At 50.2% G+C, this 14129-nt stretch overlaps 1 protein-coding gene across 1 annotated transcript; it reads right to left on the reverse strand.

Annotated features, from left to right (window-relative positions):
• Window positions 1–664: 664 nt before the first annotated feature.
• On the reverse strand, window positions 665–1945 carry FJX1 (four-jointed box kinase 1; the record flags this gene model as incomplete). Its single annotated transcript, XM_084207400.1, has 1 exon — window positions 665–1945. One exon carries the CDS (start codon window positions 1943–1945, stop codon window positions 665–667), a length of 1281 nt encoding a protein of 426 aa, XP_084063526.1.
• Window positions 1946–14129: the final 12184 nt, after the last annotated feature.

Raw genomic sequence — 14129 nt, forward strand, 5'->3', positions numbered from 1 at the left:
CAGTTTAACCCAATGAATCCACAAAAAACCTAAGAATATGGGCTTCCTATACACTTCTCATCAACAAGATTTAACAATCAGTGGAAAGGTTCACTCTCGTTAAAGAAAACTGGTAGGAAACAAGTTTCATAAATAGGGCAGTTTCGCTAGTTAGGGGCTCCCCTATTGTGCAATCAGTTCTTGGTCTATTGAACATCAACATTCATACTTAAATATGCCGTTGCAAAAGGAATAATATATAAAAAAATTTCTGCCTGCCTTCGTTGGAAGGAAACAAGTTACTCGACCCCAATTCAGACAAAAGACAACTGCTCTCCTATGGGGTCTCTTATGAGGGCGAGTGCACGAAGAGAGTTAAGGAACTGAAGATGCTGAACCCTCTCATTTTTCCAACTCTGAGGGCAGAGTTCTGGAGTGGAACTGAGCCGTAATTATAGCGATTGCGTTCTGCATCTTCAGAGTTCTTGACAAAGCGAATAAATCGCTCCTCTCGACAGCCCCGGCAGGCAGGTAGCCCATTACTTCCCCCGTCCCCGGCAGTCGAAGCGACTACGGGGCACCGAGGTTGCAGGCTGGGTCAGCTGCGGCCCGCGGCCGCTGCCGGGGCAACTCAGCCTCGCTGCCCGGGAGCGCAGGAAAGCCGGAGAGCTGCGGCCCCGGGCGCTCAGAGCACGGCGGCCTGGGCGCGGCAGTGGGCGATGTGGCGGTGCACGAAGTCGACGCGGGCCTGCAGGAGCTCGGCCTGGCGCTCGGAGAGGAAGCCGAGGCGCGCCCAGAGCGGCTCCCGCGCCCGGTACCGGCGGCGCAGCTCGGCGGCAGCGCTGCGGCGGCGGTGCAGCTCGGCCACGCGGCGGGCCGTGCCCTCGCGGAACACGCACACGGAGCGGAGCAGCGGCTCGTTGTAGGGGTCCCACATGGAGAGGAGGCGGTAGCCGTGCACCAGCCCCGCCTCGTTGTCCATGAAGACGAGCCCGCCGTCGGGGGCGCGGAGCAGGTTGCTGGTGGCGCGGCGCATCACCCGCGGGTCCCACTGCAGGCTGAAGAGGTTGCTGACCAGGCGGTCGAAGTTGGCCGTCAGGTAGTCGAAGAGGATCAGATCGCTCCACTGCACCAGCTCCACCAGCTGCGACGGCGACAGCCCGACCAGCTCCCCCGCCGACAGCGGCTGCAGCCGCCGGCCGGCGCCCGCCTCGGCGCCCCAGGGCGCGGGAGCCACCACGGCGGTGAGATTGTCCACCCAGCGGGTCAGGCTGACCACGGCGCCCTCGGCCCAGTGCGAGCCGCGCAGCTCCTCGCGCACCGGCTCCCACTGCCGCCCGCGGGCTTCCACCAGGGCGAGGGCCATGGGCGGCAGCCGCTCCTGCATGCCCAGCACCCCGGCCAGGTGATACGAGAGCGCCTCGCCCTGGATCTGCTCCGGGTTGATGCCGTAGCGGACGCAGGCGCGGCTCCCGTCCGACAGCCGCGCCAGCCGGTTGGAGCTGCGCCCGCAGCCGCCCCGCTCCAGCGAGGCCACGCGGGCTGCGCGGGCGGCCGACAGCCACGCCGCCGCCTCCTCCGCCTCGAAGCCCGGCGGCACCTGCTCCTCCAGCTCGCGGCTCCAGAAGATGCCCCGCTCCACCGGAGAGGCCGTGTCGGCCGGCGGCTGCGAGTCGGTCACAGCGAGCCGCTCCTCAACGTCCCGCTCCTCCCGGTCCGTCGCCGCCGCCGGCACGGCCAGCAGCGTCCGAAAAGTTTTCTGCCCGCCGCCGCCGGACTCGCCCCGCACCGGAGGGGAGCGCCCCCAGCCCCATCGCCCCGGAGAGTGCCCGGTGGGCGGGCGCGGGTCCGGCAGCGCCGCCGCCTCCCGCCGCAGTAGCACCGTCCAGAGCCCCGGCAGGGCGCCCAGCAGCAGCAGCCCCAGCACGGGCAGGGGGCCCAGCGCGGCCCGCCTCGCCCGCTTCATCCTCCCGGCCGCTTCACGCCGCTACCGCGGGACGCGGCGGCGGTGCAGCCCCGCCGCTCGGCCGCCCAGCGCAGCTCTGGCGCATGGCCGCGGGTCGGATCTGCCGCCCGGGGAGCGGCGACGGGAGCAGGCGAGCCCCGGCGGCTGCCCCACGCCGTGTGCGCCCAGCTCCGCGGCGGCCGGGAGACACGGGCACCGCACCACGTGGGGGAGCCGGGGGGGCGCGCCCGGCCCGCCCCGTCTCCCGGCGTGGCCCTCCGCTTAAAACGGCGATGGCCTACGCGGCGGGTGTGGCGGTCCCACACGCGGCGGAGAGCCCCGTCGAGGAGGCGGAAGGGTCGCGGATGGTGTGGGAGCGGAGCCGGCCGCCCGCCCACGGGAAGGGAGAGCGCTGCGGCGCGGGCCCTTGGCCCGCCGGTTCCTCCCCGCCACTGCAGGCAGCACAAAGGAGCCTGCACAGCACACCGAGGGAGGAAAGCGGGGAGGGGGAAGGGGAAGAGGAAGGCGGTACGCACGCCAGCGGAGCCGCCCCCCGCGCCGGTGCACGGGCGGCCGCGGAGCCCCGGGCGCGACCGCGCCGCCTCCCGCCCACGGCTGCACGGCAGGGTCGCGCCGCGGTCAGCGGCAGAGCGGCACCCCCTCCGCTCCATCACCCCTCACCGCCGGCCGATCCTCGGGGCCGCGCGGGGGCCGGGAGCCGGCAGGTGGTTGCACAAAGGGATCGCTGCAAACACGAGCACCGCGCGGTGCACACCCGGACACACACCTATCCCCCGGCAGCGGAACCGGACCCACCCGCACAGCGCTGCGTGATGCCGGGCCTCCCTGCCGGGCAGGGCCGCCGGTGACCGTGGCCGAGGCGTGGTGGTGAGACCCCACGGAGCATCACCTGTTCTTCCCGCTTCGGTGGGGGCCCGCCTGCACGCAGGGCAGCGCCCTTCGCGTCCTTTTACACTGGGATGTGCGCGGTGCTCGAGCGCCAAGTGTGTCACGGAGTCTGCGGACCAGCTTTTCCTGGCATTTTAACCCTCTCGAGAGGGGTTAACCCCCCTCACGGGATATCCTGCCCAAGGGAACGACAGCCAGCGTTTCTTTTCAAGATGTGTCTCTGTGAGGTGTCCAGAAGAGTAGCTATTTTCCCCATTTCAATTTTTCTTCTTTCTCAAGTCAAGGATGCTTAGCTCTGCTCTTTTAGTATTTTACTGGGGACTTCTCTTGCAAAGAACACATTTGTGAGCCGAACGAGATTAAACACCTCTCCCTTCTGCCATCATTGCCGTGGCTATCCTCCAAAGTAGTTATTGAAGTTGGATCAGTGCAGCAAAACCACTGCACGCAGAATCTTAACTACCGCAAAAGAAAAAAATTCCCTTTCTCGTCTCTTGAACTCTTTCTGCTCTCCTGAGGTATCACAACAACTCCGTTTTTCCCCCACACTCCAGTCTTCCAGGTTGGATGGAATACAGTTTGTTTTCTTTTAATATAAGAATTAGGGAACTCTTTATTTTTCACAATTGTGTTAAAAACATTCAAACTCACCTAATGCACCTTAACAACTCACAGTTATACACACCACAGAGCTTGCCCACCACAAAAAAAAAACCAAACAAAAACAAACAAACAAAAAATCCAAAAAACCCCCACTACAAACAACGCAAAGGAGAAAAAAAAAAAAAAAAAAAAAAAAAGCAGAAGCTGTATTCGCTGTCCTTTTTCTCTGTCTTCTGCCTGAAATTCCCGGGCAGAGCGCAGCGGGCGCCTCCCCACCGCTCCGTGCGGCCGCGGCCGTGTCGCACCAGCACCTCCTGCCGCTCTCGGCTCCGCGCTGCAGGCACCGGCGGCACGGGGCAGAATGATAATGAGAGATAGTCACCAGCCTGGCGCCCCTCAAAGGCAATACAAGCTGTCAAACACTCCTCTTGCTACCCAAGAATTCGGGTGCCGTGCTGTTCCGACCCTGAAGCCTTATTGCCAGATGACGCTTTACATTTTCGCCCTTTGAAGCCACACGAGCTGCGCGGTGAACACCAGGTATGCGATTTGGAGCTGGTGATTGCTACACTTCACAGTGGTCGATGAGAACAGTACCGTTACTCTGAGCAGGAGGCTTTTATCCAACAGTATTTTTACCCAAGAAATGACACAGAATTGCCTCTGTTCTCTGCCACTTTCTAGCTCGAAATAGGTTTAAGAAAACTCCTAGCTTGCTGGAAAATTATTGAAAGCAAAAAACTAATTTTATTCCGTACGTAGGTTGGACATGTATTTTGCTTTATATGAATTTGTGTTTCTTTCAGGTGAATTATGCTTCTAGTGAATATCCAGCTGCCAGTGTCTGCACTGGGATTTCTCCCCAGAGAAGAACCATTGCCATGGAAAAGGACACTAGATTTCCTGTTATTAAGGTGGACATAACCTCCAAGTTATGCATGACATTAATTTCAATTACAGCTTGTCTCTTGTAAACTAGGCAGTTAATCAACTGGCTATACTGTGACTACACCCTTAAATCAATAGCTGGGAAAACATCACTTCCCCCAAATACTCTGCTTCCTCACTGCACTCTTTGAAAGGAGTACAAGCCAGAGTTTAGCTGAACCAGCCCTCTGGCTAATAATCCTGCCGACAAGCTGCAATATTTTTTAAACCAGACAATTGGTAGAGGGTTAAATATCAGCCAAACTGTTCAATTTACAGCATGTTAAGCATTCCTGAAACTGTGATCACTGATATATTTGGGTCAATCAGATGTCTTGTTAGTGCTTTGCAGACATTGCAATGAGCAGCTCAGAGATAAAGGAGAAAGTCTCCAGGCTTGACAGCCCTGTACTGGGGAAGGGAGTGCTGGCTACTGTCCAGGCCCAGAATCCTAGCAAGAGAAAAGATAACAAAATAATTTCTGGCTTCCCCATGTTGTTTCTTATATTAACTTGATTTTAGCTGCCTGGCAAAGCGAGGCTCACGGAATACCTGACTGCTGGTGTTTCACACTTTTTTTAGTCTAGTGAAGGTTTTATTCTGCTCATTCCCCATCTGGCACTCCAGTACCCACCTTCTCAGTGATGTGGAGTCTCTCTCATTGCAGACAGCAATTCCTCCCAATAAAGGCAGAAGAAACAGGAACTGAACAGAGACTTGAGGATTTCTCCCCTGCAGTGAAAATTATTTTGCATTCAAGACAAATGCCAAACTCTAATGGGCTTTGATAGGATTAGGGTAATGGGAAAACGGATGGGGACTTTATTTTTCTGGACACTGTATTTATGCTGGAGTTGAGTGGCCCTGCTTCAGCTAATAGTCTCTGCTGGGCAAGGAAGGCTGGCAAACCAGGCACAGAGCGAGTCTCCATTGCACCACAGCCCCAAACTATTAGCACCTCCAAAGCACCCAGAGGTGTACCAGTGCTCTCCAGGGCAGGAGGGAGCCTCCTCCATGGCTGGAGCTGCAGCTGACAGAGGGGATGCATCTGTAGCCTGCTGCAGGGAGGACTGTTCCAGCCATGAGCAGGCACCCTCTGGCTCAGGCAAGTTCTGGCCTGTGCTAACATTGCATATCTTTGAGTGATACTCTCCCACAGCTCAAGGCTTCAGTACAACGCCTCTGCCCCCACATTTCAGAGGCATTGCATGGAATTTTTTTCCCAGCAGACTTTTTTGGAGTACCAAAATTAGTCAGTCCCCTCCAGTAATTCCCAGGCTCATGAAATTTTTTCTCGCTTCACTGAGTACTGACAGACACTTTCTATTCAACATTGGTTTTGTTGCATACCCAAAGCCACACCTAACACATCTCAATGCCAAGTTACCGAGTCTGGTGACTGCCACATCAACCACAGCAGGGCTGTGATCTCCTTTCCTGGAGATTGCAGGGGCTGAGCCTGAGCTCTTGCTACATGGGGATCTCTCTCACTTGCACAACACATGAAGCCCTTCATTTACTCTGCACTGGGCTTCGGGATCCCAGGGTGAGATGGGAATAGAGTCCTTTTATTCTGCTCCAGCATATTTTTTCTGCATTTCATTTTTATACAGTTTGTTCCCACCTTGAGTACTTCTCCAGCCCTATCTGCACTCTTTCTTCTTTATCAGTCAGGTTACCAAACATCTCTCTTTCTATCCAGCATTTCCTCAACTGTCCATGAATAGGTTGTTCCCACCCTGTTTAGCACCTTTGCTTCCTGGCAGTGAGTTGGTGCCAGTGAACTCCCAAACTAGTGAGAGCCATTTTTAAAGGGACCTCTTGAGATTGCTGTTGGGAGAGGGACACTGAGTACATGGTACAGTGTTCCTCCACCTGGGGGACTTGGGTCTGCTGTGAAAGCTGCTGCAGACAGGCTGCAGCAAAACCATGCCTCTTCTTCCTCAGTGCTGTGCTTTCCTCTCTTGGCATTTCCTCTCTTTGCATTTGAGTCCCTGGGTTGGGGTGAATGTGGGTATCAGGAGCTTCCATCAGGGCAGTATCTATTCTCCCCACCCCAGTAACTTAAAATGGTTGATTTGCAGGGCTCCTTTTCTGCTGCAGGCTCAGATCCTCTTGCCAGTGTAGCCTGTGGTTTTCAATTCTTCCTGTTGCAAGGAAGTTCCTTAGACTAGCTGGCTAGGGGTGAAGAGTTGTGCCTGCAAAGCTACCTACAACAGGTACCTGTTGGGGATCCCTTGAAATGCTGCTAGTGCCAATACAGCTTGTTTCTCCTGGGGAAGGCTGGGGAGTTTGGAATAAACCACACAGGCAACAAGTCAGTGTGCAAAAATCTGCTTGGTGTCACTGTAGGTTATTCTCACCCTGGGAGTGCTTGGTACAAACCTATCAGCAGCATAGCCCATGTGTATGCCTGACTGGCTCTGTCAAGGTGGATTTGTATTTCTCAGCCTAAAAAATGCATCCCTCATGATGAGATATTCCGACAACTGAAGGGCAGGATTTGCAGCTGGTTGTGACTGGGAGAGGGCTGAAGAAGTTAAGGTGCTCTGCATTTCATATCAGGGAGGTGTACTTTAGAGATGTTACCCTGCAGGCGTGTTGGCAATTTCTGGAAGTATTTACAAACTTGTCTCAGCCTGGAATAGAGAAATCTGGAAGCTTTACTGCTGCTTTGACTCTGTAGCTGATTTCACAGAAAAGCTCTCAGATATATGGATTTGTTTTTTGTTTTGTTTTGCTTTATTTTGTTTTGATTTTTTGAGGACTTTTTTTCAACCTGATGTACTATGCAGAATATGAAGCTAGGCAATTTCTGTGCATAGAATGGAACCTATCTCCCCTGTGGTCTGGGACTCTGTTTTTAATATCAAAGCAATAAATGAGTAAGTACTTGAGCTCTTGTGCCTGGCTCTTGAAAGTGTTTGTAAGATATGTCAGGTGCCTGATGATGCAAAGTCTTTTAGGGGATATTTTCTCATCCCCATTAAAAGTGAGCAGAAAAGATGGAAAGACATTTGTGTTATGCTCAGACTGACATTCTCAGGGTCTCTGACAAGCAGACTCTGCAGAGCTGTCATGAATGAAATAAATTGAATTGATAGGTCAGCAGCATCCATTTTACAAATACAATCCAGCCTCTCCAGACAGATGATGATTGGGAGGATTTTTCATATGAGCAACATCAGGCATGATGGCCTTGCTTTTCATGGCTTGGGGGGAAATCCTTGGCTGATCTGAACTGGCAAAGCTGCACAGTGGTGAGCTGCTCACTGAAACTCTCAGCATGCACATTAGAACAGTTCTGGGAGATCACCACTCACTCTCAAATACAGTCCATTCTGAAGGGAAACAGTAGCCATTTGTGTCTGTTAAAAATATACTTTTTTTTTAAGATCAGGAGGTAAAGAGGTTCAAGACCTCTTGAAGTGAAACTGCTGAGGTGATACAGGGAGAGAAAAGTTAATTGTCCCATGAGAGGATAAATAACACATTAGTAATAGCCTCTGCTTTCAAGTAGGGTGTCCTGAAAGCTAAGGCACCATGGCCTACAATATTTATGTCAGTTATATCAATAACTTTTCTTCTCTCCTTCTTCTGGCTGCCAAAACATGTGAGTGAAGAATATTGTTCAATACAGCTCTATTATTCAATGCAGTAATTCTAGGAACCTGCCCTGTAGTAGCAGAACAGAACAGAGAGGAGAACTCCAAATTTAGTGTCTTTCCAGAAGAGAGAAGGTCAAACCACCTTGATAATAGCCCACGGGCATTCTTTCCTCCTGAACCCTCCTGCAAAGCCATGAGATTTTATGTGGAGAAGTATGTATGGTTTGGAAAGATCCTGTCTTTAGATAGAGAGCCTCCATCACCTTCTGGTAAGCTGTGCCAGGGGTTAAATACCATCACTATTAAAAATATCATCACTTTAATGTGTGCTCGAGGCACTTAGCTGTGTGATGGGCCCTGTTAAACACTGAAGTGGACCAGACTTGACTAGAAAAATAAGGTCAGGCTAAAGGTAGAGTTCCTATTGTCACAGAAAGAAAAAAAAAATGGTCATAACATTCAGCTTCTACTGCAAAAATACACCCAGGACACTTCTTAAAATTTTCAGCAAGTCCTAAAAAACTGCAGCTTTTCCACTGCCAGTGAAACTGTTCTAATTAGTCTTGAGGTAAACCCCCAGCTGTGCCAGTGGAAAGCCAGATGTTCAGTGGTCTCTATGTGAAGCAGAGAAAAGGACCAGCTTAAACAGCAAACTGAGTTTCCAGCCCCCAAATACCTTCTCGCTCATGTGTTGCCTGGAGAGGCAGCTGGGTTCTTTCCAAGGCCAGAGGACTGTCTCCAGCTGCCAAGAGTGCTGAAGGGGGAAGACACAGACAAAATAAATGTATGAATTCCCTGGACATTTGCTTTTCTTCCCCCAGCCTCTCCCCTCCTTAAAGGTGTCCTCTGCCCCTACATGCAGCTGCCAGGTGAGGCAGTCCCAGTCCCCCTCCTTTGGCCCACAGATCCTTCCAGGGGAAGTCTCCTTGCACTGTGCCTGCATGGTGCAGGGTTTCTCTGCTCTGTCTGCCTCTTACCCACAGCAGGCATCGGAGCTTGTCTGTAGGGGCATCCCTGGCCTGACACTCCGGCAGTGAGGGCTGTGCAGCAGCAGGCAGGGTACACATCAACAAGTGCAACATCCTGAAGGACACAGGATACAACCTCCAGGCACATATGGGGAGCAAACCTACCTCTGGGGACAGGTACAATTCCATCTCACGGGACAGTGTAGTCCTTTGCAACAGGCCACACCGAGGCTCACTCCTCTCTCATGAGGGCTCTTCCTTTTCCACATTCTCTAGGGTTTTGTTTTATCCAATTTTAAGTGACTCAGATGATGAGATTTCCACTCCTCCTTGCTCTATCCAGCAGATGTCTCTGCTGGAAGCACTGACTGTGGCTGCAATACCTGTTCTACACATTCCTGCAGTTGGGAACGAGTTATTGGCTGACACTTTCAGACTTCAAACAAGAGTAAGGTCTATCTCTTTCTGCTCTTCTGTGTGGCAGGTTGATGAACACAGTTCAGGGGGGATCAAAAGAGACATCAGAGCCTTGGGACAGATAAGGGAATATGGAGCAGAGGTTATCTTCTCACTTATCTTTCCAGTTGCAAGCAGTGACATTGGAAGAAACAGATGGGCCCAGTTTATGAAATACATGGCTCTGGGGCTGGTGTCACTCCCAAAACATTGGAGATCTTGACAGGGGGATAGCCTACATAGCGCCTGGCATCAGGTGGGATTCATTGTTCTCAAAGCAGGAGGAGTGTCTTCACTCAGGAGCTAGTGGGGCTCAGTGGCAGAGCTTTAAACTGGACTTGAAGAAGGAGAGGAATAATGCCAGGCTTGCCTGTGACAAGCTGTGGGATGAAACACCAAAGCTAGAGAGATGAGGACCTAGTGAGGGCCCTCAGCTGGTGACTTTGAGACATCCTGGCTACACTTGAAACCTGAGCAATGCAGTTGGCATGCGTGAGGGATGGGATGTATCCAGAGGGACCTGGACAAGAATTGGGCCAATGGGAAACTCATGAGGCTCAACAAAGCCAAGTACAAAGTGCTACACCTTGATCAGGGCAACCCCCAACATCAGCACAGGCTGGGGGATGAACAGATTGAGAGTAGCCCTGCCAATCAAAAGAAGCATGGCCAGCGGGTCAAGGGAGGTGATGCTGCCCCTACTCTTATGAGATCCACCCACTGAGTGCCCTGTCCAGCTCTGGGGTCTTTGTCACAGTAAAGACATGGACCTGCTGCAGAGAGTCCTGAGAGAGACATGAAGATCATTAGATTTCCCATTATGGAGATGGGCTGAGACAGTTGGGATTGTTCAATTTGGAGAAGAGAAGGCGCTGGGGTGATCTTGTTGTGGGCCTTCAGTAGCTGAAGGGGGCCTACGAGGAAGCTGGAGAGGGACTTTTTGTAAGGGTGTGTACTGATAGGACAAAGGGAAATGGCTTTAAGCTGAAAGTGGGTAGGTTTAGGTTGGAAAAAAAAAATAAATACTTTTCTGTGAGTTTGGAGAGGCACAGGAAGGGATCACCCAAAGAAGCTGTGGCTGGACCATTCCTGGAATTGTTCAAGGCGAGGTTGGATGTGGTCTAGCTGCATTAATGATGCTCCCTGTCTGAGCTCAGGAGCCCAGGTTCAGTTCTTAGCACACTTTCATGATTAGCCTAAATTAGGCTCAAGTGGGCTAAGGGGTTTGTGTTTCTGCAGCTTCAGTGATGCATACACTGATGATGTTCCTTGTCAGGACTCTTACATCTGGGAGGGTGTGAAGCAGAAATCAAAACACACACACATGCACACATCTGAGTCATGAAGGTGACCCAGTTTTGAAGGTCCAAGCTCAGGATTTTTCTGTAATTAGGGTTGGTGACATTGAGAATTTTCCCCATTGCGCCCTCTGCATTTTAGTGTGACCCACTTAAAATTCTAAGCGTGATTAACATTCTATAAATGTCTTATTGATTACATATTTACTTATCTGGTATTTATGTAGCATTCTCTCAGGGAACAAATAAAAGGTCAGAAGCAAGCAATAGTTCTTGCATGTGATTTAAAAGGAACTCTGAACAAGCTCTTCTAATTTTAGGACTACACTCAGGGACCAAATCTGCCCTATGTTTAAGTGCCATGAAAATTTTTATATTCAATGAACTTTATCAAAAATACCTTGATGCTTTTTTTTGAATCAAAATGTGTTTTAACTAAATGAAATCCAATTTACCTACAAACAGGAAAGCCTCTCAGTTACTGCATAGCTTAACTGGCCCAAAGCAATACTGGGTTCTTGAGGCTGTGAAGTCTGTGGCTGCCACTTAGCAGCGCAGCAGGAAGAGTAACGCTGCTGAGTGGCTGGATCTTTGGGCTGTAAAACTGCAAGATAAGGATAATTTATAGTTCTGCTCTAGCTAGGCTGTATGTCTTCCGTGCACTCTGTAGGATAAGCCTCCTCCACCTCGCTGGGCAGAGAGGTGCTGCCTGTCCTGCTCCAGAACCCTGAGGCAGGTTCAGGAGTCCTGGTAGCCAATCTATGGGCAGTGTAAGAAGCTCTGTGTCATACATACTATGCGCTGTACGAAGTGTGTCTTTCATAGGAACAATGAAATGCAAAAGCAGGAGTCTTTCCTTAGCCTTTCTTCCATCCAATAGCTTGGCAAGATGTAGGTGTTTGTTTCTACAGTTGGCCCTGTGCATTTCACCTCTGCAACAGCAGGTGAGACATTTAGCTAGCCAGTGCCTTGGTTTCTCCACTTGCAGAATGGGATGCTGTGAAGATCAGTTACTTGGTAATATTTAATGAGGTCTTTGAGTTCTCTTTGAGAGCTAGCACTTGCTGGTGGACACTCAAGAAAGTCAATGCAGTAGAATTTTTTTGTTGTTGTCGCTATACACTGTCATTTCACATAACTTCTGGTTTATGTAGGTTTGTGTCCTTCTCACTGATCTCAAACTAAAGATTGGAAAAAGTCAGAAATTTTGAGGGATAAATGAATTTTGCTGTCTTCCAGACCAGCTTTAGTTCTTTCAGTTTTCATCTGTACCCAGCCCCCCCATTTTATCCCATTTGAACTTCTCCAGTATGTGGGTGGAGAGGAAGAGCAAAACAGACATAACAGAGAAAAACCTTCTTTCCTCTGGGAAACTGACCAACATTTTTGTTTTAATTTAGCCCAGTTTCCTTGTGAGTGACTTTCTGCCTAGCTGTTGAACTTTCTGTAAACAGTTTAGTGAGAGTCATAAAACAAATCCCTCAAAGAAGAGAAAAATAAACACAGTCATGAGTTACTGAAGTGAACTCTCTTCTCTTCCTCCTGCTCTTTGTTAGGCATTACAGAGATGTTTTTCAACTTAGTCACAAGAAAACAGACCAGGGAGATAAGAGAACACAGTACAAGCAAACAAATGCATCATACAGAAAGCGTGTGTATAAAAAATATATTATCTTTATATAGTATATATATATAAATATATAAATTGTATTTTTTTGACTTTGAGATAGATTTGAATAGACATCTGAACTTCCTCAGATCTGGAGTGGCAGCAGAGATGGGGCTTAATGTAATCTACCCCACAAAAAGTGGGAAGTTGGTGGTAGGGAGGAGCTGAGCTGGTACTGGGTGTTTCTGGGCTGGACATGGGCCCATGTGCTGTTTCAGCTCCTCTGTTTAGATCACCAGGACCCACCTGTATCCCACCCTGCCTTCCAGTCCTTACCTTAAAATTGTCTTTGAGTTTGGCATGGGGATGTTGAAACCACTGAGGCAGATAGAGGCATTGCAGGTCCCTTGACAAAGTCCATATCAGAGTCTATTATTCTGGAACAGAACTAAGTGTAAAGAAATACATTGCATTTCTCTACTTGCCTTTTTACAGCTTTCTCAAATTAAGCACCAACAAGGGGCAATTTGGCTTTGTAGGGGTCGCATCATCATGAACCTCCTCCACACTCTGTGCTGCCTTGTTATGCCAGTGGATGGCCAGGCAACCTGAAGCAATTATCTGAAATATCTAACTTTTGGTGCTCTCTCTCTGCCTGCTGGAACAAAGGACAAGGACAAAGCCTGTATAAAGACCTTGGACCTTCTTTCTGTATATCTTCTCATCAGGAGCTGCAGCACTCAGGAGCCCACACAAGGACTTTGAGAACTTCCTGCCTCCTGCTGCCAAAACCAAAGAAAGCACAATATTTACTAAGTTAAATATGCAATGTGAGGATGATGCTCAGGCTCTGATTTAGGCTACAGCTGTGACATGCTAAGATGAGCTCATTTATGAATTCTGACCGGGAAACAAAATAATATTTAATGTGCGACACCCATCTTACTTGCTTTATTGTCTTCAAACATCAAGGTTGAATCTGCCCATGGTCAAATGCTCTGAAATATCAAAAGTTGTTTAGATGCTGACAGTAGATCACTAAGAATCTCTACTTAAATACAAGTTATTCCATGATTTGTTGTTTTCAGTAGGGCTTGATGGTCTGAAGACCAACACAGCAGTAAACAGCTCAGCTCTCTCAAAACTTGTCTCTATGAAACTTTTTCCTCACCTTGGATGAGGAGGTCCTGCATCCAAGTAATTTATGAAGATACTGAAGGGCACAGGGCCGAGGACGGTGCCCTGTGGAACCCCACTGGTGACAGGTGACCATCTGATGTCACCACATTCACTGTAACCCTCTGTGCCCATCCTGTGAGCCAGCTGCTCTCCCATCATATGATGTGTTTGTCCGGCTGTGGGCTCGACACTTGTGTTTGTGGCTCTCACTGTGAGTGGGGAAGTCAAAACCACAAAATCAAAATGAGTCCTTATGAAGAGAGCTCCACAAATTGGGATGTCAGATTTGAGATGAAATAGCAAAAGCTTTCTGTGCACATGTGCACGGTGTCCAGAAGCCAAGGGGAGTCAAGTGCCAGCTGAGATGTTTCTTGGAGCCCAGAGGCTTTGACATTCTGTATTCTTGGATGCAGCTGACTGGACACAGCTGACACAGGAGTGTAATTGGCAAAAAGATGACATCATCTGGATCTGGACCTTTAAAATAAAACAGCAGAAGATGAAATCAATCTTTGCTCCAGAAAAGTTGGTAAGAGTTCCCTTCAGGCAGCCTTAGTAGAACAGCTGTGCTATTAAATTTCCAAAATATTTCTGTTGGTGGAAATTCAAACATTGAATTTAGCTTGTGTATTAACTTGGCTGGTGAGG

Source organism: Fringilla coelebs (assembly GCF_963513975.1).
Source record: "Fringilla coelebs genome assembly, chromosome: 6".
NCBI lineage: Eukaryota > Metazoa > Chordata > Aves > Passeriformes > Fringillidae > Fringilla > Fringilla coelebs.